This window comes from Bombina bombina, chromosome 7, assembly GCF_027579735.1.
Source record: "Bombina bombina isolate aBomBom1 chromosome 7, aBomBom1.pri, whole genome shotgun sequence".
NCBI classification, from domain to species: Eukaryota; Metazoa; Chordata; class Amphibia; order Anura; family Bombinatoridae; genus Bombina; species Bombina bombina.
The window spans coordinates 274,413,216-274,432,087 of NC_069505.1; the positions used below are offsets into that span (position 1 = coordinate 274,413,216).

The window sequence follows — 18,872 nt, forward strand, 5'->3', positions numbered from 1 at the left end:
TGCAAGATTCAGTCTCCAACCCTATCAGGGGATTAATTGACATTGGGTCACAGGCAACTATCTTATCCCACAGGTACTACACACAGCTAAATGAGCTAACACCCCACAAACCTAAAATAAGAGTATTTGACGGTTCTCTAATAGGTGTTGGGGGTGACTCCCTAAAAGTTTACGGTACTGCATGGTTAAAATTTAAATTGGGGAACAGGGTCATAAGACACCCTGTCATTATAGTGGATCTGCCAACTGATCGTTTAATTATTGGTAGTGATCTCCTGAAACGATTAAGCACCATAATTGATTGCATAAATAATGTAATTTGGTCACAAGTTAAACGGCCTATCAATTATGAAAAATCTGGTATATCTCACGCCCGACATAGCTGTCACGTGGTAGAAGAGAAACCAGATGCTGTGGAGATTCATTTCAGGAATAACTCTGTACCTGAAATCACTATTCTACAAATAGATGATCAGACTCCTTTTAGTGGCTCTGATGGTAATACTTTTAAAATTTCGCCTGGAAAGATAGCGAATATTTCCCTAGATGGCGATGTATTAACCATATCACTCCACAAGGGGGATCATAAAATCCCTAAGGGGGGAGGCCACGCTCAATACCTCACAGGGATTGAGAGAGTTAAAGAGGATCTATTTATCCCTATACAAGTGCATGACCTTGGTAAAACCAAGTATGCTAAAATAAACTTAAAACAGGAAGCTAGCTATATAAGCGAAGGTTTATTAGCGCAAATAGCTGAACCTAAAGTGACTAAATATCTTTCTCCCCAAGACCACTGTGTCAACGGCCTGGATGACAGGTCTGAAAGCTATAACATCACAGCTAAGTGCTTATTATCTATCTCTATTGGTAATAAGTCAGTGAAGCACCTGTTTTTAGTTTTAAATACTCCCCATAATCAGATATACATTGGCAATGATATCTTACATAGATATGCCATACAAATAGATTTGATTAACTCTTGCCTTTGGAGCAGGTTAAAGGGGGACCCTGAAGTATTTCAGGATGAAAATGCAGCCCTGAAATCAAACCAGCAATTGCCATATGCTGTGAATATGCAGGTATCTAGCGATGTTATAATTCCTGCTGGGGCTGATAAATTTCTTTTACCCTTACAGGTAAGAGAGGGCAGAAATTAAAAACTTCTGAAACACTGATTTGCCTCTCCCATAGAATACAAAATCTGGGTGTCACAGTAACCTACACTCCTATGGTGAATATTGGAACTGTTCCAATACATATTATTGTGCATAACATGATCCCACAGGATATAACATTATCCAAGGGAACTACCATAGGATATGCACTGGAATCAAGTTATTACACTTTTGGATTCCAGAATAATGTAATTGGGCTAATACCTGAAGGATACCTAACTGAAGAACAATTAATAAAACAATCCTTTGCATCTATGCCAGAGGGTATATTTAATGTTCAATCTATTTATCCCTTCAGCTCAGAGGAAGGCATCTGTAAAATTGAAGAAGCCTCTCTAGTGTTTGATCAGCCAATCAAACAGCACGATTACCCCAATACCCAGAGTCATGGGAGCAATGTAAATTATAATCAAGGGGATCTCACCTCTAGACTGGAAGAAGCCTATGAAATAGGACAGCCTGAAATCTTTCCAGGATTTCAGCAAATAGTCGAAGAGCAAATATCCTTAGCTAATGGCTGTTCCAGCGATGATGAACGCCAACAGCTGCGAGAACTCCTGATGGAGTACAAGGATATTTTTGCTAAGGATTCTTATGACTGTGGTACTACAGACTTGCACATTGCAAGGATACAAACAGACCCTAATGCGCCACCTGTATTTGTCAAACAATACAGACTTCCCTTAGCCTCATATGATTCTCTTGCAGAGATCATAAGGAATTTGGAAGAAAGAGGTATTATCAGACAGGTGCACAGCTCTTATAATAATCCTATTCTAGGTGTCCTTAAGCCCAATGGACAATGGCGTTTGTGTGCTGATTTAAGACAGCTAAACAAACGAGTATACATGTCTGGCTGGCCTGTACCATACATTGACCAGTGCCTAGCACAAATGCAAGGATCCAAAATATTCACTGCCATTGATTGTGCACAGGGATATTGGACCATAAAGGTACATGAAGAGGACCAATATAAGCTAGCATTCTCCTTCCAAAAGGTCCAATATGCATTCCAGAGACTTCCATTTGGATACATAAATTCTGGACATGAATTTGCTGTATTCATGCATAAGGCTATGCCTGACGCACTGGAAAGGGGGACCTTATCTTATGTTGATGATGTTTTAATCAAAAGCACAGACTTTGAAAAACACATCGCAGAGCTTAAACACATCCTCAGCCAACTTAAAAGGGCAGGTGTCAAATTATCCCTACAAAAAGCTCAATGGTGCCGCACTCGTGTAAACTTCTTGGGACATGAAGTTACCTCTGAAGGATTAAATCCCCAAAAGAAAAAGGTGGAAGCTATAGTGAATTCTAAAAACCCAACTAACTTAAAGGAATTGAGATCATTCCTGGGTATGACAAATTATTCTCGCAAATTCATTGATAATTATGCGGAATTAGCTAAACCACTACTGCTTCTTCTGAAGAAAGATGTGAAATGGCACTGGAGTGAGTCTCAAGAGACAGCCATCAGAGAGCTGAAGAGAAAACTCACTCAAGCACCTTGCTTAGCGTACCCTGAAGGTGGTAAACCTTTCTTCTTAAAGACAGGTTACACAGATATAAGCATGAGTGCTGTGTTATACCAAAAGCATGATAATTTGAACAAAGCCATTGCTTATGCGAGCAAAAATCTATCCCCAGTAGAAATAAAATTTAGCGATTGCGAAAAAGCCCTCTTATCTACTGTATGGGCTCTACAAAATTTCCGCAGCTATATACAGGGCGAGAAAATTATTGTGGAAACGGCCCACCAGCCTTTGCTATATTTGCAAAGTGAGAGAATAAGAGATGGGAATTTGTCTAATAGCCGCATAACAGCGTGAACTCTTTCCTTACAAGGCTGGCCCTTAGAAATTCGCTACAAGCAGAATAAAAAGAATCCAGTCGTACAAGGGCTTGCTGAGCTCCACGACTGTACTGCTAGAGATCCTGGGGAAGAATTATCAGAAGATGATTTTCTGGAAGAACAATTGCTTTCCCCATATAAAATGTACAATGAGGACCATTGTCAAACATTACCTTGGGTATATGTTGATGGTTGTTCTTACCATGCCACTATTGATAATGAGCGCAGATTAGTCGCTGGCATTGGTATAACTGGGGCAAATGGATTCTCAAATATATCTATAGGTTTCAACATTGGACCAAGATCCAGTCAGGTTGCAGAACTAACTGCTGTTTTCAAAACCATTGAAATGGCTATTGAACATGGTATTCATGAATTTGTGATCATAACTGACTCAAATTATGTGCGTGACAGTTTTGTTGAATACCTGCCAACTTGGAAAAGAAATGGCATGCAGAAAAGCAATAACAAACCAGTCAAGCATGGCAAGTTGTTCTGCGAGATTGATAATCTGGTAGTATCCAATGATTTAACCATACACTGGAAAAAGACCAAGGGTCATTCCAGAGTTTTAGGTCCTGATAAGGAAGGCAATGACCTTGCGGATTCATTAGCCAAACAAGGAGCCATAACTGGAGAACTCCTTAATATTGACCATTTAATGGGTGCAATTCAGGTAGAAGCCATTACCAGAAACCAGGCAAAACAACAGAGTGAGCCTAACTTGGTACAATGGAGTCAGGATTCTCCTAGTGAGGACCTGATCACTAGTCAAAAAGAAGACCCCATTGTAGGCACCTTCTATAAGCACATAGAAGATCCTGAAAGCAACCCTATCTCAAAAGATGATTGTATTGGCAAAGAAGATCTTAGAATCTTAATAAAATCTAGATCACAATTCAAGTTACAGGATGGTTTGTTACTTAGAACTTCCAAAACTGGCATCCAGCAGTGGGTAGTACCCACCAAATTCAGAGGTCTAATGCTTCAACATGCCCATGATGCTCCCACATCTGGTCATCGTGGTGCCAAACTCACGTATGAAATATTACGTGATTATGCTTTTTGGCCACACATGTTGAAAGATGTTCAAACCTACTGTCAAGGGTGTTTAATCTGCCCACAGTTTCAACCCACTGCACCAACGCATAGAGCGCCATTGCAGAAAAGGGGGATGGTAATGCCATGGTCAGATATACAAATTGATTTTATTGGCCCAGTAACAAGATCATCAAGAGGTAACAAATACATGTTAACCGTGACATGCCTGTTCACTAAATGGGTAGAGTGCATTAGTGCACCTAACAATAGTGCTGAAACATGTGCAGCATTGCTCATCAACCATGTGTTTTCCAGATTTGGTTTGCCCCAAAGAATCGAATCAGATCGGGGGACCCACTTCACTAGCGAAGTGATGACCAAAATGTGGAAAATACTAGGGGTTAAAAGAAAGCTCCATATTGCTTATAGAGCTGCCTCAAGTGGTGGTGTAGAGCGGTACAACCAGTCCATTGTTAAAATCCTCAAAAAGTTTGTGAGTGAAACAGGTAAAGACTGGGATGTAAAACTACCTCTAGTCTTAATGGCATTAAGGGCAACTCCAAGTAGTGCTACCAAAATGTCACCTTTTGAGCTGATGACTGGTAGAAGAATGGTTCTACCTCAGCATCTGCTGTACCGTACATCAGACCAAAACTTGATAAACGCTGCCAATACACATCAATATGTGGAAAACCTAAGAAAACACCTGCAACATGCCTTTGCATTTGCTCAAAGGAATTTAGAAAGAGCCGCAACTGCCACTAAAACCTATTATGATCTCAAAACATCCAAAAAGGAATATGAAATAAATGATAAAGTTTATCTTTATAACTTTGGAAGAGATCAGGTTAGGGAGAAGAAATTTCTTCCCTCATGGAAAGGTCCTTTCGTCATTACTGACAAAATATCTCCAGTGGCCTATAAAATACGGATCCCCAAAAATGAAAGTTTCATAGATAAATGGGTCCATATCAATCAATTGCGAGCGTGTCATCCAAGATCCCAACTACAAGTCATAGAGGAAAAATGAAGTGTCATATCCCCAAATGAACTAAAGACATACTGTAGTTCAAAGATGCCTAGCTGATAAACATGAAGACTCAAAATCGACAGACTATCTACATAGAAGACTGTCTATGAGGTATACGGTTGATCCTCATCAAATACCACTGACTTTAAGCCAATTCAAATACATGTGTCCTACATCTATTTGAAGTTGGAAGGGGGATTTATGTCAGAGTATATGAATATTGTGATGAATATTACATATGTGTACATATATATGTATATATATATATGTATATTTTATACACTGTATATGTTAGATAAGACCTCAGGATTAATTGAACATGAGTTTGTTGAACACAGCTTCTAATACACGTCTATCAGGATTGACAATCAGCAGAGCCTTTTGAAGCACAACCCCTGTAGTGTAAAACACACAAACATTTCTTTTCTAAAGGAAATAGCTCAGTAACCCTATTCATTTGACTATATATGCAGATTTTTATAACTTCAGAACATTTGGTGAGGTGAGAAAAGAATGTGTTCAAGGACCCCTTTGGAATTTGACACGTGTGATACAACAGTTCTATCTCACTGAATCTCTATTTGAAGACGTACTGCAAACCCCCATCTTGGGGGAAGGTGACACAAATAAAATTAAATACATTTTGCAAGGAGAACAATGCCAGTTTTCCATGTATGTTTAGAATGATTCATGATATATATATTGAAATTAAGCACATTGTATTAAATAGATAATTGCTGCAGGGGATATTTATATAGGAAATAAATTCAGATATACATAGAAATGATATATATGTTTTGAAAACATAAAAGATCTTACTTAGCCTCTGTGTTTTTAAATAAATATTTGTGGACCTGGAAAGAAATAATTAATGACACTTATTACTTTATTTCAGATGGAATGCCGGCATGAAATGAAATATCATATCATATGAATGTGCAATAAATGTTTATAACGTTTCAAATACATCTTTTAAAATATAATGCTAGATGTATTTGATGTTTCATATCAAAACGATCAGGAAATTAATCTGATGCCGCTTCACCTATAATTGATATTGGGAGAGACTGGTGCAAGAAATTATGGCAGTTATTATACATTTTAAAGAAAGATGTTTTAATATATAACTGTATTTCTTTGTCATGCTGCATTTATTTGTACTGTCTAATTGTAATGCTGCCACCCGGTGTTATGTTGCGAGAACTACAGCCAGAAGGTTCTTTCTGGCTGTTAAAAATGAAATTTCCAAGGGCCAATCCGATTTAGACTTCCCAGATAACCAATGGGAAGGTCAGCTCCCGCAGGGCCACCCACAATTTACCAATGATGGAAAACCAAATAAAAAGTGAATGCAATAGAGAGAAAAGGGACAGATTTTCTGCTGAAGCTAAAACTTGTAACTGGTTCCTGCTGGGCGTGAGATACCATTTTACTTGAGCGAAGCTAATCTACCTTTCTCATTGATTGCGATATACACTTATTGGTGATCTGAGGTAAAATAATTCCTACCAAGGAATATTGGATATCGACTGCTTTTTACTTTGGTAACGTATTCAAGGTTTTGTAAGATAAGTTATATGCATAGTTAATTTGTATTTAATAGATTTAAAGAAGCAGTGTGTTTTTTTTTCAAGTTAGCATTTCACAGCCTATATATATATTGTTTAAATCTGCGTCTGATTGACCAAGTAACTCATCTATGCAAGTTCTGATATTGTCAGTTAATTTTGTATTAGGATAAATTGCAGTTAAATAGCAGAATATATATATTATCCTATTGTTTTATAAACACTGTTTAGAATTGTATTGCTTGGATGTTAAAGGTTTTTAGTCCCATTGTGTTAAATAAATAAAAGGCTGAATTGTGAAGGTATATCTTTCTGGGTTTTGTAAGAAGGATAGCATATCTTAAGAGTTGGTTTCAACGCATATAAATTTTGTTTCATTTCCTTTTATTGCGAATATACTTCAATATGTTTATGGATATTAACTAAATAAAAGAATTCAGATATTTATATTAATTGTATGGTCTAGTAGATGCATGGTTGATTAGGCTTTCAATTTTTAAGGAAAATTATTTTAAGATTGTGTTTATAACCCTGCCATAAACTTATATATTATTTGGATAGCACTACTAAGATTTTCATAAATATACTGACAGTATCATAGTATATTATATTGTCATATAGTAATATTATTAACAACTATCATTTAAAATACCATATTTTTTGCCCAAGAGCGCCCCCTATATATTTTTCATATGGTTATATAAATATACTTTTTACTTCTGTGATTACCTTGTATCTAAGCCCCTGCAGACTGCCCCTTATCTCAGATCTTTTGACAGACTTGTAATTTAGCCAATCAGTGCTGACTCCTAGGTAACTCTACAGGAGTGAGCACAATGTTTTATTTATATATATATATATATATATATATATATATGAGACACACATGAACTAGCGCTGTCTAGCTGTGAAAAACTGTTAAAATGCACTAAGATTAGAGGCGGGCTTAGAAATTAGCATATCACCTAGGTGATATTAGCTAGGTTTAGCTTTCAACAGAAAATACCCAGAGGACAAAGCAAATTTGATGATAAAAGTAAATTGGAAAGTTGTTTAAAACGGCATGCCCTTTCTGAATCATGAAAGTTTAATTTTGACTAGACTGCCCCTTTAAAAGAAAAACTAAGTGCCAAAACAGAATGTTGTGATGTGTTAGCAGATTTATAATCCCTGTAAAAGGGTCAGCTCCCAAGCAGTAATTCACTCCTGATGCCTAACTGAACACTTGTTGAGCCAATGACAAGAGACATATGTGTGTAGCCACCTAGATCTGAGTAGTGCATTGCTGTTCCTGAGGCTTCCTAGATATGTTTTTCAACAAGGATAGCAAGAAAGCAAAGTCAATTTGATTTCCGCTGTAGTGATCAGGATGTGAGCCTTTGTGCTTTTGACCCTGTCCACCACTGTGAGATCCCTAGTTACTTTAGGCTCTTCCAAGCTGACTGTGTCTTCCCTCTTCTTCCCTCTAACTACCATGGGCTACAGGTTTTCTGCAGGATCCTCACCTCAGTCTAGGAGTACAACACACTGACAACCTATTCCCTACAGATATCCTCAGGTTTCCTACTAGATCCTCTCCAAGACCAATACTGATCACCTCCCTCCAGCTACATAAGAGAAATCCCCAACACCATTAGACTTGGACTCTTATATGCCAGAAACTGAAACAGTCCATCTACTGTATCATAAACAGTTCCAAGGGATACATCAGTGACCATCCTGTGATGTACTTAGCAAAGTGATACGTGAAACAAAGGGATTAGAGATCTTACCGAAAACTGATTTGAGCTTCGGTGTAGAAAAAACACTGCACCCTATTCTGCTGATCGTGTTCCATCTACAACAAAAATAGACAAATAATATCTCTTGTGCTTGTCAGACATAAATAAATGCATTACTCTAGTGCTTAGAACTCAGACATAGGTTCACCTCTTTAAGCCTTTTTATGGCGTACACCTTATTTGCCTTCCGACCTGTGAAGACATCAGCAAATTCCCCTTGGTGTAAAACATTGGCACAGCTGAACCGGTTTGTGGCAGCTTCTACCTCCTCCCTGGTCCACGGCTGACAGGAACCGTTTATAAATGCGTTGCACTCTTGTTGTGGAATACTGAGCGCCTGTGCAACAAAAATAACAAATCAATAATTAAAGGGACACGAAACCCCCAAAAATCTTTCATTACTCAGATAGGGCGTCCAATTTTTCAGAACTCATTTTCATCAGTTGCTGCTCTTAAAGGGACACTAAAGTAAAAATGGCATAGAGTATGTAATTTAAACCACTTGCCTATTATCAAATTAGTTTTATTCTTTTATCCTTTGTTGAAAACCATACCTAGATAGGCTCAAGAGCAAGATTGAACTGGGAGCTAGCTGCTGATTGTTACTGTACATATATTACTGATGTCATTGGCTCCCCATATGTGTTCAGCTAACTCCCAGTAGTGTACTGCTGCTCCTTCAACAAAGGATATCAAAAGAATGAAGAACATTTAATAATAGAAGAAATCTGGAAATGTATTAAAAATTGCAAGCTCTGTCTGAACCAAAAAGAAAAAGATTAAACCTTGATTCTCACTCCCCCTGCCCTTTTGTTTGCTTAAAGGGACATAAAACCCAATTTTTTTTTTCTTTCTTTCATGATTCAGATAAAGAATACAATTTTAAACAATTTTCCAATTTACTTCTATTATTTAATTTGCTTCCTTCTCTTGTTATCCTTTTGGAAAAGTTTATCTAGGAAAGCTCAGAAGCAGCAAATAACCTAGGTTCTAGCTGCTGATTGGTGGCTGCATACTGTATATTTACCGATTGTCATTGGCTCACCCATGTGTTCAGTTAGAAAACAGTAGTGCATTGCTGCTCCTTCAACAAATGATGCCAAGAGAATGAAGCAAATTTCATAATAGAAGTAAACTGGAAAGTTGTTAAAAATGGTTTGTTCTACTTAAATCATGAAAGAAACATTTTTGGGTTTCATGTCCCTTTAACCTTGACTTCTGAATTCTGATGTGATACCTTCCTCTTTTTCTTACTGTGAGTTTCTGCTTAAATTAAAGTCAGATTTTGACATTTTCATGATGCTGATAGAATGTTAAAAAGACTTTCTACTTAAAGTGTAGCTCCTTGCCATGACAGCATAATAGGGCATTATATGACAACAGCGCAACAATGTTTGTAACAATGTTATACATATAGTTCCCAAGGCACCTGCGCACTCCTAGAGAAGCTTTGTGGAAAGGGGTTAAGTTTCAATGAAACAAATATAAAAGTGCAAAGAGAAAATGCTTTAATATGTAACATGTAAGCACATTTTACTATTGCACTAATGCTTGTATAGAACTGTCTATTAGCCCCTACAAAGGGTTAGCGTCAGAGAAGCCGTGCACTTCTAGAAACCAGCTGAACACATATAGTGAGCCACAAGAGATAAATGTGTGCAGTGACCAATCACCACTTAGGGCTAGATTTATTAAGCCCCTACGGCAGCAAGTTCTCTCAAGAACTTGCTCGCCGTCATTTATCAAGCAGCGGTCACCAGACCGCTGCTTCCTTAGCCTCTTCGCCACCTCTAATCTGGCGAAATTCAATCTCCTCGGTCTAGTCAGACCGAGGAGATTGACAGCTCCTGCCCGCGCGTGATTGGCTCTGCGCAGGCAGGGGGCGGGATTGCACGCGAGCGCAAAATTGCGCTCATGTGCAATGCCGAATACCTGCGGGTATTTTCGCCCCGCCACAGGCGAGCTGAGGCGTACAGGGGCGCGTATACGCGCCCCTGTACGCCTCAGCTTTAATAAATCTAGCCCTTAGTAAACGTTCCTACTCCTTAAAAGCTACCACAGGAAAGCAGTAAATTTCATTATAGAATTTAAATGATTTTTTTTTTTTTTTTTTAATTGCATATTCCATGAGGCCGATTTATCAACCCTCTTTCGGACATGATCCGATCAGCTGATCATGTCCGACAGACATCGCTGAATGCGGAGAGCAATACGCTCTCCGCATTCAGCATTGCACCAGCAGCTCTTGTGAACTGCTGGTGCAACGCCGCCCCCTGCAGATTCGCGACCAATCGGCCGCTAGCAGGGGGTGTCAATCAACCCGATCGCATTCGATCGGGTTGCTTTCCGGCGATGTCTGTCCGCCTCCTCAGAGCAGGCGGACAGGTTATGGAGCAGCGGTCTTTAGACCGCAGCTGTCTTTAGACCGCTGCTTCATAACTGGTGTTTCTGGCGAGCCTGAAGGCTTCATAGGGAGATTAATAAATATGCCCCCCATGTCTTTTAGTCTTTCTTCAGTCTTTCAGTTTGCTTCAACTAAATCTATTTCCTTCCTTTACATCTCTAGGTGGGTTCTCAGTTTTGGGTCCTTTTATAAACTCATCTCCATCTTTAAAATCTCATATACGTTTGATATCCTGCAGTATGTCACAAGCTAATTTATATCTTATCACTAACTCCCCTTGTCCTTTGTATGGTTAAACATTATCACATATTGAATATGTATATTTCTTCCCTGCATTTCCTTCTGCTATATAACATGCTACTTGTAAGGACCAGTAAATACAGTAGATTTGCATAATCAACAAATACATGATAAAAAGACAATGCAATAGCACTTAGGGGTGGATTTAACAAGGGCTGAATGGCCCTTTATTCCCCTTGTTTCCGTGTGAGCCTTCAGGCTCGCCGTAAACAGCAGTTATGAAGCAATTGGCCACGAATCTGCAGGGGTGAACTGCTTGTGCAATGATAAATGCCAACAGAGTATGCTGTCGGCATTCAGCGATGTCTATCAGACATGATACGTTGAACTTCAAGGGCTAGATTTATCAAAGCTGAGGCGTACAGGGGCATGTATATGCGCCCCTGTACGCCTCAGCTCGCCTGTGGCAGGGCGAAATTACCCACAGGTAATCAACATTGCACACGAGCGCAATTTTGAGCTCGCGTGCAATCCCGCCCCCTGCCTGCGCACAGCCAATCACGCGCGGGCAGGAGCTGTCAATCTCCTCGGTCGGACTCGACCGCGGAGATTGAATTTCTAAGGTGGCGAAAAGTTTAAGGAAGCGGCGGTCTGCTGCTTGATAAATTATGGCGAGCAAGTTCTTGTGAGAACTTGTAGCCGTAGAGCTTTGGTAAATCGAGCCCCAAATGAGTAGTAGATTTTTTCTGACAATTTTCAAAGTTATGTCTATTTCCACTCCTCCTGTATCATGTGACAACCATCAGCCAATCACAAACGCATATACATATATTCTGTGAATTCTTGCACATGCTCAGTAGGAGCTGGTGACTCAAAAGGTGTAAATATAAAAAGACTGCACATTTTGTTAATTGAAGTACATTGGAAAGTTGTTTAAAATTACTGCTCTATCTGATTCATGAAAGTTTTATTTTGACTTGAGTGTCCCTTTAAACCTCAGTGGTGCATATTCATTTCCCCTTTATAACTATGCCAACATCACATTCAATAACTCAGAACCTTGTCATTTCATTACAAATAATCTGCCTTTTCTCACACAACAAACAAAAAAAACACATTCAGGTTATCATGACTACATTTCTAGACTACCACAACTGACTTCAAATTATCATTAAGCATCATAATTGTCCCCTATCTGTAATAAAAACTCATAATATAAAAAATAAACCTTATATTTTTGTATCCCTATAATAGGAACATATCTCTCTGAGTCAGCTTGCTTTGTTATTATATCCACAGATGCACATTTTAATAAAATACATATCTAACCCCTATTCAAGATCTTCCTTTGTAGTGTTTTACCCAACTTGACTACCCACACTGTACTATTGGAAAAGATACAAATGTCAGAATTGAAATGTGCAGTCAGATTTGTGATGAGTGTCTCCTATGGTGAGTTCTCTAAGGCATGATCTTACCTCTAGTGAGTGGGACACCAGGTTCAGGTCAGAAAATCCATGCAGAGAGTTGAGCAGTGATGAAGGTGGAGAAGATGGCTTTGGCCCTGGATTGCTGGGAAGATCTGTAACAGATAAGAACATGGTAAACCTTCAGAGATTCTTGCACTGATCAAAATGTAATATCGGCAAAATACTACACCTGAAGTTGTGGTGTCTGGAATTTCCATCTCAGTCTTCATTTTACCATTTCTGTTATTCTTATTTACTGCAGGAGAAAGCTGCTCTTTCCTTTTGTCTGATGGAGATGTTTTTGTGGACTGAGGCACCCCTAAACTCAAGTGAAACATTACACGTTACACACACATATATATAAATATGGTACTACACCCACAGACTGGGCTAGTGTACATTCCAGGTCCTGGGCGGAGCTTTCAGAATAAACTGTGTGAATTTACCATAGAAGTAATTTTCCAGCCTCCAGTAAAATTTAAAAGACCTTTATTGTTTCCTTGCAGGGTCCATCATACAAACAACGTTTCAAACCATAACTTGGTTCTTAATCATGTCTCAATTTACCATAACCTGGGCAGCATTCTCAGAGTAAACTGGGTACACATTTTCTGACACTGGCAGTCGAAGAGCAGACTGGGTGCAAAATCTACTAGGGATTAATGGCACTAATTATATTTGTATCAAAAAACACAATTGCTTTTGGGTCTCTGCTAAACCATAGATATGTGCAAGTAAAACCTCAATAAAAGGACATTAGTTTGGTCCATTTTAAACAGAGTGGTGCTGTTGCATTTGTATTTTATTAAAGGACCAGTAAACACAGCAGATTTGCATAATAAACAAATGCAAGATAACAAGAAAATACAATAGCATTTACTCTGAATTTCAAATGAGTAGTAGATTCTTTTCTAACACATTTTAAACTTATGTATATTTCCACTCCCCCTGTACCATGTGATAGCAATCAGCCAATCACAAATGCATATACGTATAGTCTGAGTTCTTGCACATGCTCAGTAGGAGCTGGTGACTCAAAAAAGTGTAAATATAAAAGACTGTGCACATTTTTTTAATGGAACTAAATTGGAAAGTTGTTTAAAATTACATGCTCTATCTGAATCATGAAAATTTAATAAAGCCTGAGTGTCCCTTTAATTATATTTGTTCAAGTTCTATAATTTATATCCACATGGAGGGCAGAAATTAACCAGGTGCAGAGATGAGGATACGTGGGAAATATTAGATGAGTGGTATGGCATAGAGAAGTAGGGTGGTCCATTCTGTGTAATACAAGTGGGAAGCAGGAGATGCTTGGTGTGGGATAGGGAAGCTAGGGGGGGGTTCAAATCTTATTTTACAAACCAACAAATGGTGCTAAGCATAGTATCCAACCAGAGCCATGTATATTCTAGTTTAGCAACCAGTGTCTACTCAGCCTCTATGTCTATTTGATCATTTTCTTCAGCTATATGATGTCTAATTGAGCATTCTATGTGGTATACTTAGCTGTTTACAAGAAATAATATTGTTTGCAGACAGATTCTGATTGGATGTTGTACTCAGATTCTTGCTCTTTTTGGATGTTCCACTCATTTATTCTTGTCTGCAATAAATATTCTTGCAAGTGGGTGGGGGCCCAGCAAATAAAAAGCACTTGAGATCTGCATTGGGATCAATAGGCCTGTGGCCAGGGACTTAAATAAATGTGGTCAAAGCTGAGACTGGGCCCAGTCTTCTAGGGGGCTTACCCATCAAGCCTAAAGATTTTGTGGAATATGGTATCCAGGGCTGGATTTACAATAATGCAGGGTAGGCATGTGCCTACAGGTGCCCTTCATAGAGGAGAACCAGTCTCTGCCTATTATAAATACTGGCCAACTGGCGACCTTAACTAAGATGGCTGTCTCACACGTGCTGCGCTGTTATTTCTCTGCCGACAACCATTTTAGTTAAGGTCACCTGCACAGCGGGGAACTTCAGGTTTTGGTGCCTTCGGGCACCTGAGCTGTAAATCCGGCTCTGATGGTATCTGTAATTAATCTTTTATGGTGGCACAATATAAGTATTAGAAGTTACTGATGCAATGGAAGGAGCTATGGAAGGAGTGCTGTTAATATAAGGGGGGCATTGCCCTGGTGCCCCATACAATCTAATTAGGCACCTGTCTGTGCTTGAAAAATGCTGTAAAGATATACTAAACTTAATTATTTGCAATGACTGCAGAAGAATTGTGAAATGCATATATTTATAAACATCCTGTTAAACTCACATTTATACATAATAAACTCACATTTGTGTAGAATATCCATTGCTCTGTACAGCTGTAGATCCTGAAGTATAGTCAGTAGGTTTTGCACAGTGGCTAGTCTTTGAGCCCAATACCACAAGAGCTCCCGAGTAATGCTGTTCCCTGTCCTTTCCATAAGAGAGATCCTTCTCAGCATGGTTTGATCATCAACAATTCGAGAAGCTGGAATAAAAGAGCAAAAAACATACACACAGGTTATTATTGGCTAAATCCCAGGGGTCTACATGAGAGGTACTGTTTATAAGATTATATTCCATGGGCTTTTAGATGTCTAACAAGGCTCAAAAGTTCCAGTAGCCATTGGCGAGTGGAAATTTAACGGTGGCGAGTGAAAGTTAGTTGGTGAATGTTGAGTCTGAAGTCTGGTGGCATGTTGTAAGTAGCAAAGTTGGCACGTTGTATTAGCAGAATGTACATTCCTATTGCAGCATTGACAAACACACATTTTGGGCCATGAGTTAAAACTATTATCTGAAGGGAAATATTATATATTCATGAAAGTGCAAAGATTTGTTGTTCCTCTAGGGCTGTAGGGACCCCATTAGTACTTAGACTGTTACTTCTGAGAGGTTAAATGGGGCAGAGAGAGAGAGATTGAAGAGGAAAAGTGAAAGTGGAGAATAAGGTGGAGCTTAAAGGGACACTGAACCCAAATTTTTTTCTTTCGTGATTCAGATAGAGCATGAAATGTTAAGCAACTTTCTAATTTACTCCTATTATCAAATTTTCTTCATTCTCTTGGTATGTTTATTTGAAATGCAAGAATGTAAGTTTAGATGCCGGCCCATTTTTGGTGAACAACCTGGGTTGTCCTTGCTGATTGGAGGATAAATTCATCAACCAATAAAAAAGTGCTGTCCAGAGGTCTGAACCAAAAAAAGCTTAGATGCCTTCTTTTTCAAATAAAGATAGAAAGAGAATGACGAAAAATTGATAATAGGAGTAAATTAGAAAGTTGCTTAAAATTGCATACTCCATCTGAATCATGAAAGAAAAAATTTGGGTTCAGTGTCCCTTTAAGAGAGAATGGAGAAGAAAAAGGGATATGAGAAAGGGAAATAAAGAGTGTAATGAGAAGATATGGCCTAAGAGAGAAGGGAGAGGGTAAAGAGAGAGATTGAAGAGAGGAGGGAATAGAGAAAGACAGTTAAAGGGACATTAAACCCAACATTTGTCTTTCATGATTCAGGTAGAGAATACAATTTTAAACAACATTCCAATTGACTTCTGTCATCTAATTTGCTTAAAGGGACATGAAAGAGAGGAGGGAATAGAGAAAGACAGTTAAAGGGACATTAAACCCAATTTTTTTCTTTTATGATTTAGAAAGAGAATGCAATTTTAAACAAATTTTTAATTTACTTCTATTATCTAACTTGCTTTATTCTCTTGATATACTGTGCTGAAAAGCATATCTAGATATGCTCAGTAGCTGCTGATTGGTTATTGTACATAGATGCTTCATATATGATTGGCTCACCCATTTGCATTGCTATTTCTTCAAGAAAGGATAGCTAAATAATGAAGCAAACTAGATAATAGAAGTAAATTGGAATGTTGTTTAAAATTGTATTCTCTACTTGAATCATGAAAGAAAATGTTTGGGTTTAGTGTCCCTTTAATTCTTTAGATATCCTTTGTTGAAGAAATAACAATGCACATGTGTGAGCCAATCACATGAGACATCTATGAGCAGCCACTAAATTAGATAATATAAGTAAATTAGGCAGTTTAAAATCGCATGCTCTATCTGAATTATGAAAGAAATAAATGTGTGGTTTATGTCCCTTTAAGAGAGAGATGATAATTATTTAAAAAAATAAATCTCCAGGTCTGCTATGACCTTCCATGACTGTCAGCACTCTCTGCTTTCTCTCCGTTCAACAACTTTATTTTTTTATCCAGCTGTTGTCTTCCCCAGAACCTCTAAATGATGATTCTAGCTGTTATGGACTTATTTTTTGTTCATTTATTACTGTATGTAGCGTTATTTAATTTGTTATTGTATAAAATAAAAACAACGGCTTAACATATGCAGAGGGGTAAAGTAGTGGTGTGGGTGGGATTAGAAGTAACGAGTAACATTGAGTCCTGGCTAGTAACTTAGGACTTGACATTTTGAGCCCTGTCCTATTAGATGTCATAGTTCAGAATGTGCTTGATACTAAGGTTGCCATTTTTTTTTTTTTTAAGAAAATAAGGAAAACAAAGGAATCGACTAATTTAATGTAGGAAATTGCCAAATGATACAGTAGTTACTAAAAACACACACACTATTTTACAATTTCATACAGTTTGATACAACAACAATTCATCATACAAACTATCTTCATTAATATATTCAACAATTTTCTGCAACTCCGTGAATTATGTTTCTCATTTAAGGCACAGTGGGAGTAAAGACATTAAACTGTCAGGTACATCAAAATGATCAACTATATAAGAGTAGACAAGAACAATATTAAATGTTTGAAATGAAGATTTTAAAAGTTGTAAAAAAATAAGGGTGAAAAATGTTCTATGGGCTCCATTTATAAGACCGCTGCTCCTTAACCTGTCTGCCACCTTTTAGGTGGCGGATTGAAATCATCCCGATCCGATTGGATGAGTGACAGCCCCTGCTAGCAGCCGATTGGCCGCCAGTGAGCAGGGGCGGCATTGCACAAGCATTTCACAAGAAATGCTTGTGCAATGATAAATGCAGGCATTTAGTGATGTCAAGCAGATATGATTCGCTATAGCGAATCATGTCTGCTCGACAATTCATAAATCTACCCCTAAGAGCGAATAAATAAGGGAACCTGGAAGACTGTAAACAAAAAGTTTGAGCTAAATGTAAGAGTGCGAAAATGCAACATAAAAAGATCTGGATTTGTACACATCTTTGTTTTGCTCTTTCACACTGATATATCCAGTGTCAAAAACAAAACAAATGCCGCCACACACAGAAATATTCCGCATTCATTTAGCAAACGGATGCTGAATCGCAAAATTTTGTCTAGTTTGGGTTTCATGTCTAGTTTTTTTTGCACACTGCTACAAGGATAGATCATTGTAATCCTTTAAATGATTGGTCTACTTTAGAAAACTCTAAACCAATCCTGGGGTCGATCCGATAAAAATCGTCGCCCGCAAAAGCCGGCGACGCCAATATTTGCGCTGGTTTGGTATCCTATATACGGCGTAACCTAGAAGTTACGCCCGTATATTTCTGCCATCGCCCGTAGTTTTTTGGGCTATAGGCAGGTATACCAAACCAGCGCAGTTTGGTATCCAATATACAGCGTAAGGACTTAGGTGGCGAAAATGGAGAAATCTTACTCCATTTTCACCTCGCCACAAAAAGCAGCTGTAAGAAGCCTTACGCTGACTATTGGAGCCCAGTAACTCCCTAAACTAGCTAGAAAATAAACCTAACACCTAACGCATGCGCAATGTCTATCTACCTGTCAACCGCGATCCCCCGCCGCAATCCCTAATAAAGTTATTAACCCCTAAACCGCCGCTCCCGTACCCCGCCGCCATCTACATAAACTAACCCCCTAAAACCGCAGCCACCTACCTGATCTATCGCCTAATGTGAACCCCTAAAACCGCCGCCATTTACCGTATCTATCCCCTAATGTGAACCCCTTACACCGCTGCCATCTACCTTAGCTATCCCCTAATCTAACCCCTTACACCGCCGCAACCTATATAAAAATTATTAACCCCTAATCTAATCCCCCTATACCGCCGCCAGCTATATTAATATTATTAACCCCTAATGTAAGCCCCTTACACCGCCGCCATCTCTATTAAAATTATTAACCCCTAATTTAATGTACCTACCCCGCCGCCAGCTATATTATCTATATTAACCCTAAGTATATTATAGTTAATATAGTTATTACATTATATATATTAACTATATTAACCCTAATTATATTAGGGTTAATATAGTTAATATAGTTACTATAGTATTTATATTAACTATATTAACTCTATCTAACCCT

The 18,872-nt window shown here is 38.4% G+C and overlaps 1 protein-coding gene across 1 annotated transcript in view; it reads right to left on the minus strand.

Moving 5' to 3' along the window:
* The window catches only part of IRAK2 (interleukin 1 receptor associated kinase 2), a 79,610-nt gene that overhangs the window by 40,881 nt on the left and 19,857 nt on the right, over window positions 1-18,872 (minus strand). Inside the window, exons 3-7 of the mRNA XM_053720773.1 lie at window positions 14,860-15,039; window positions 12,757-12,885; window positions 12,576-12,679; window positions 8,602-8,790; window positions 8,445-8,509 (exon numbers count right to left, since the gene is read on the minus strand). Coding sequence (XP_053576748.1) covers window positions 8,445-8,509; window positions 8,602-8,790; window positions 12,576-12,679; window positions 12,757-12,885; window positions 14,860-15,039 — 667 coding nt within the window. The remainder of the gene's footprint in view (window positions 1-8,444; window positions 8,510-8,601; window positions 8,791-12,575; window positions 12,680-12,756; window positions 12,886-14,859; window positions 15,040-18,872) is intronic.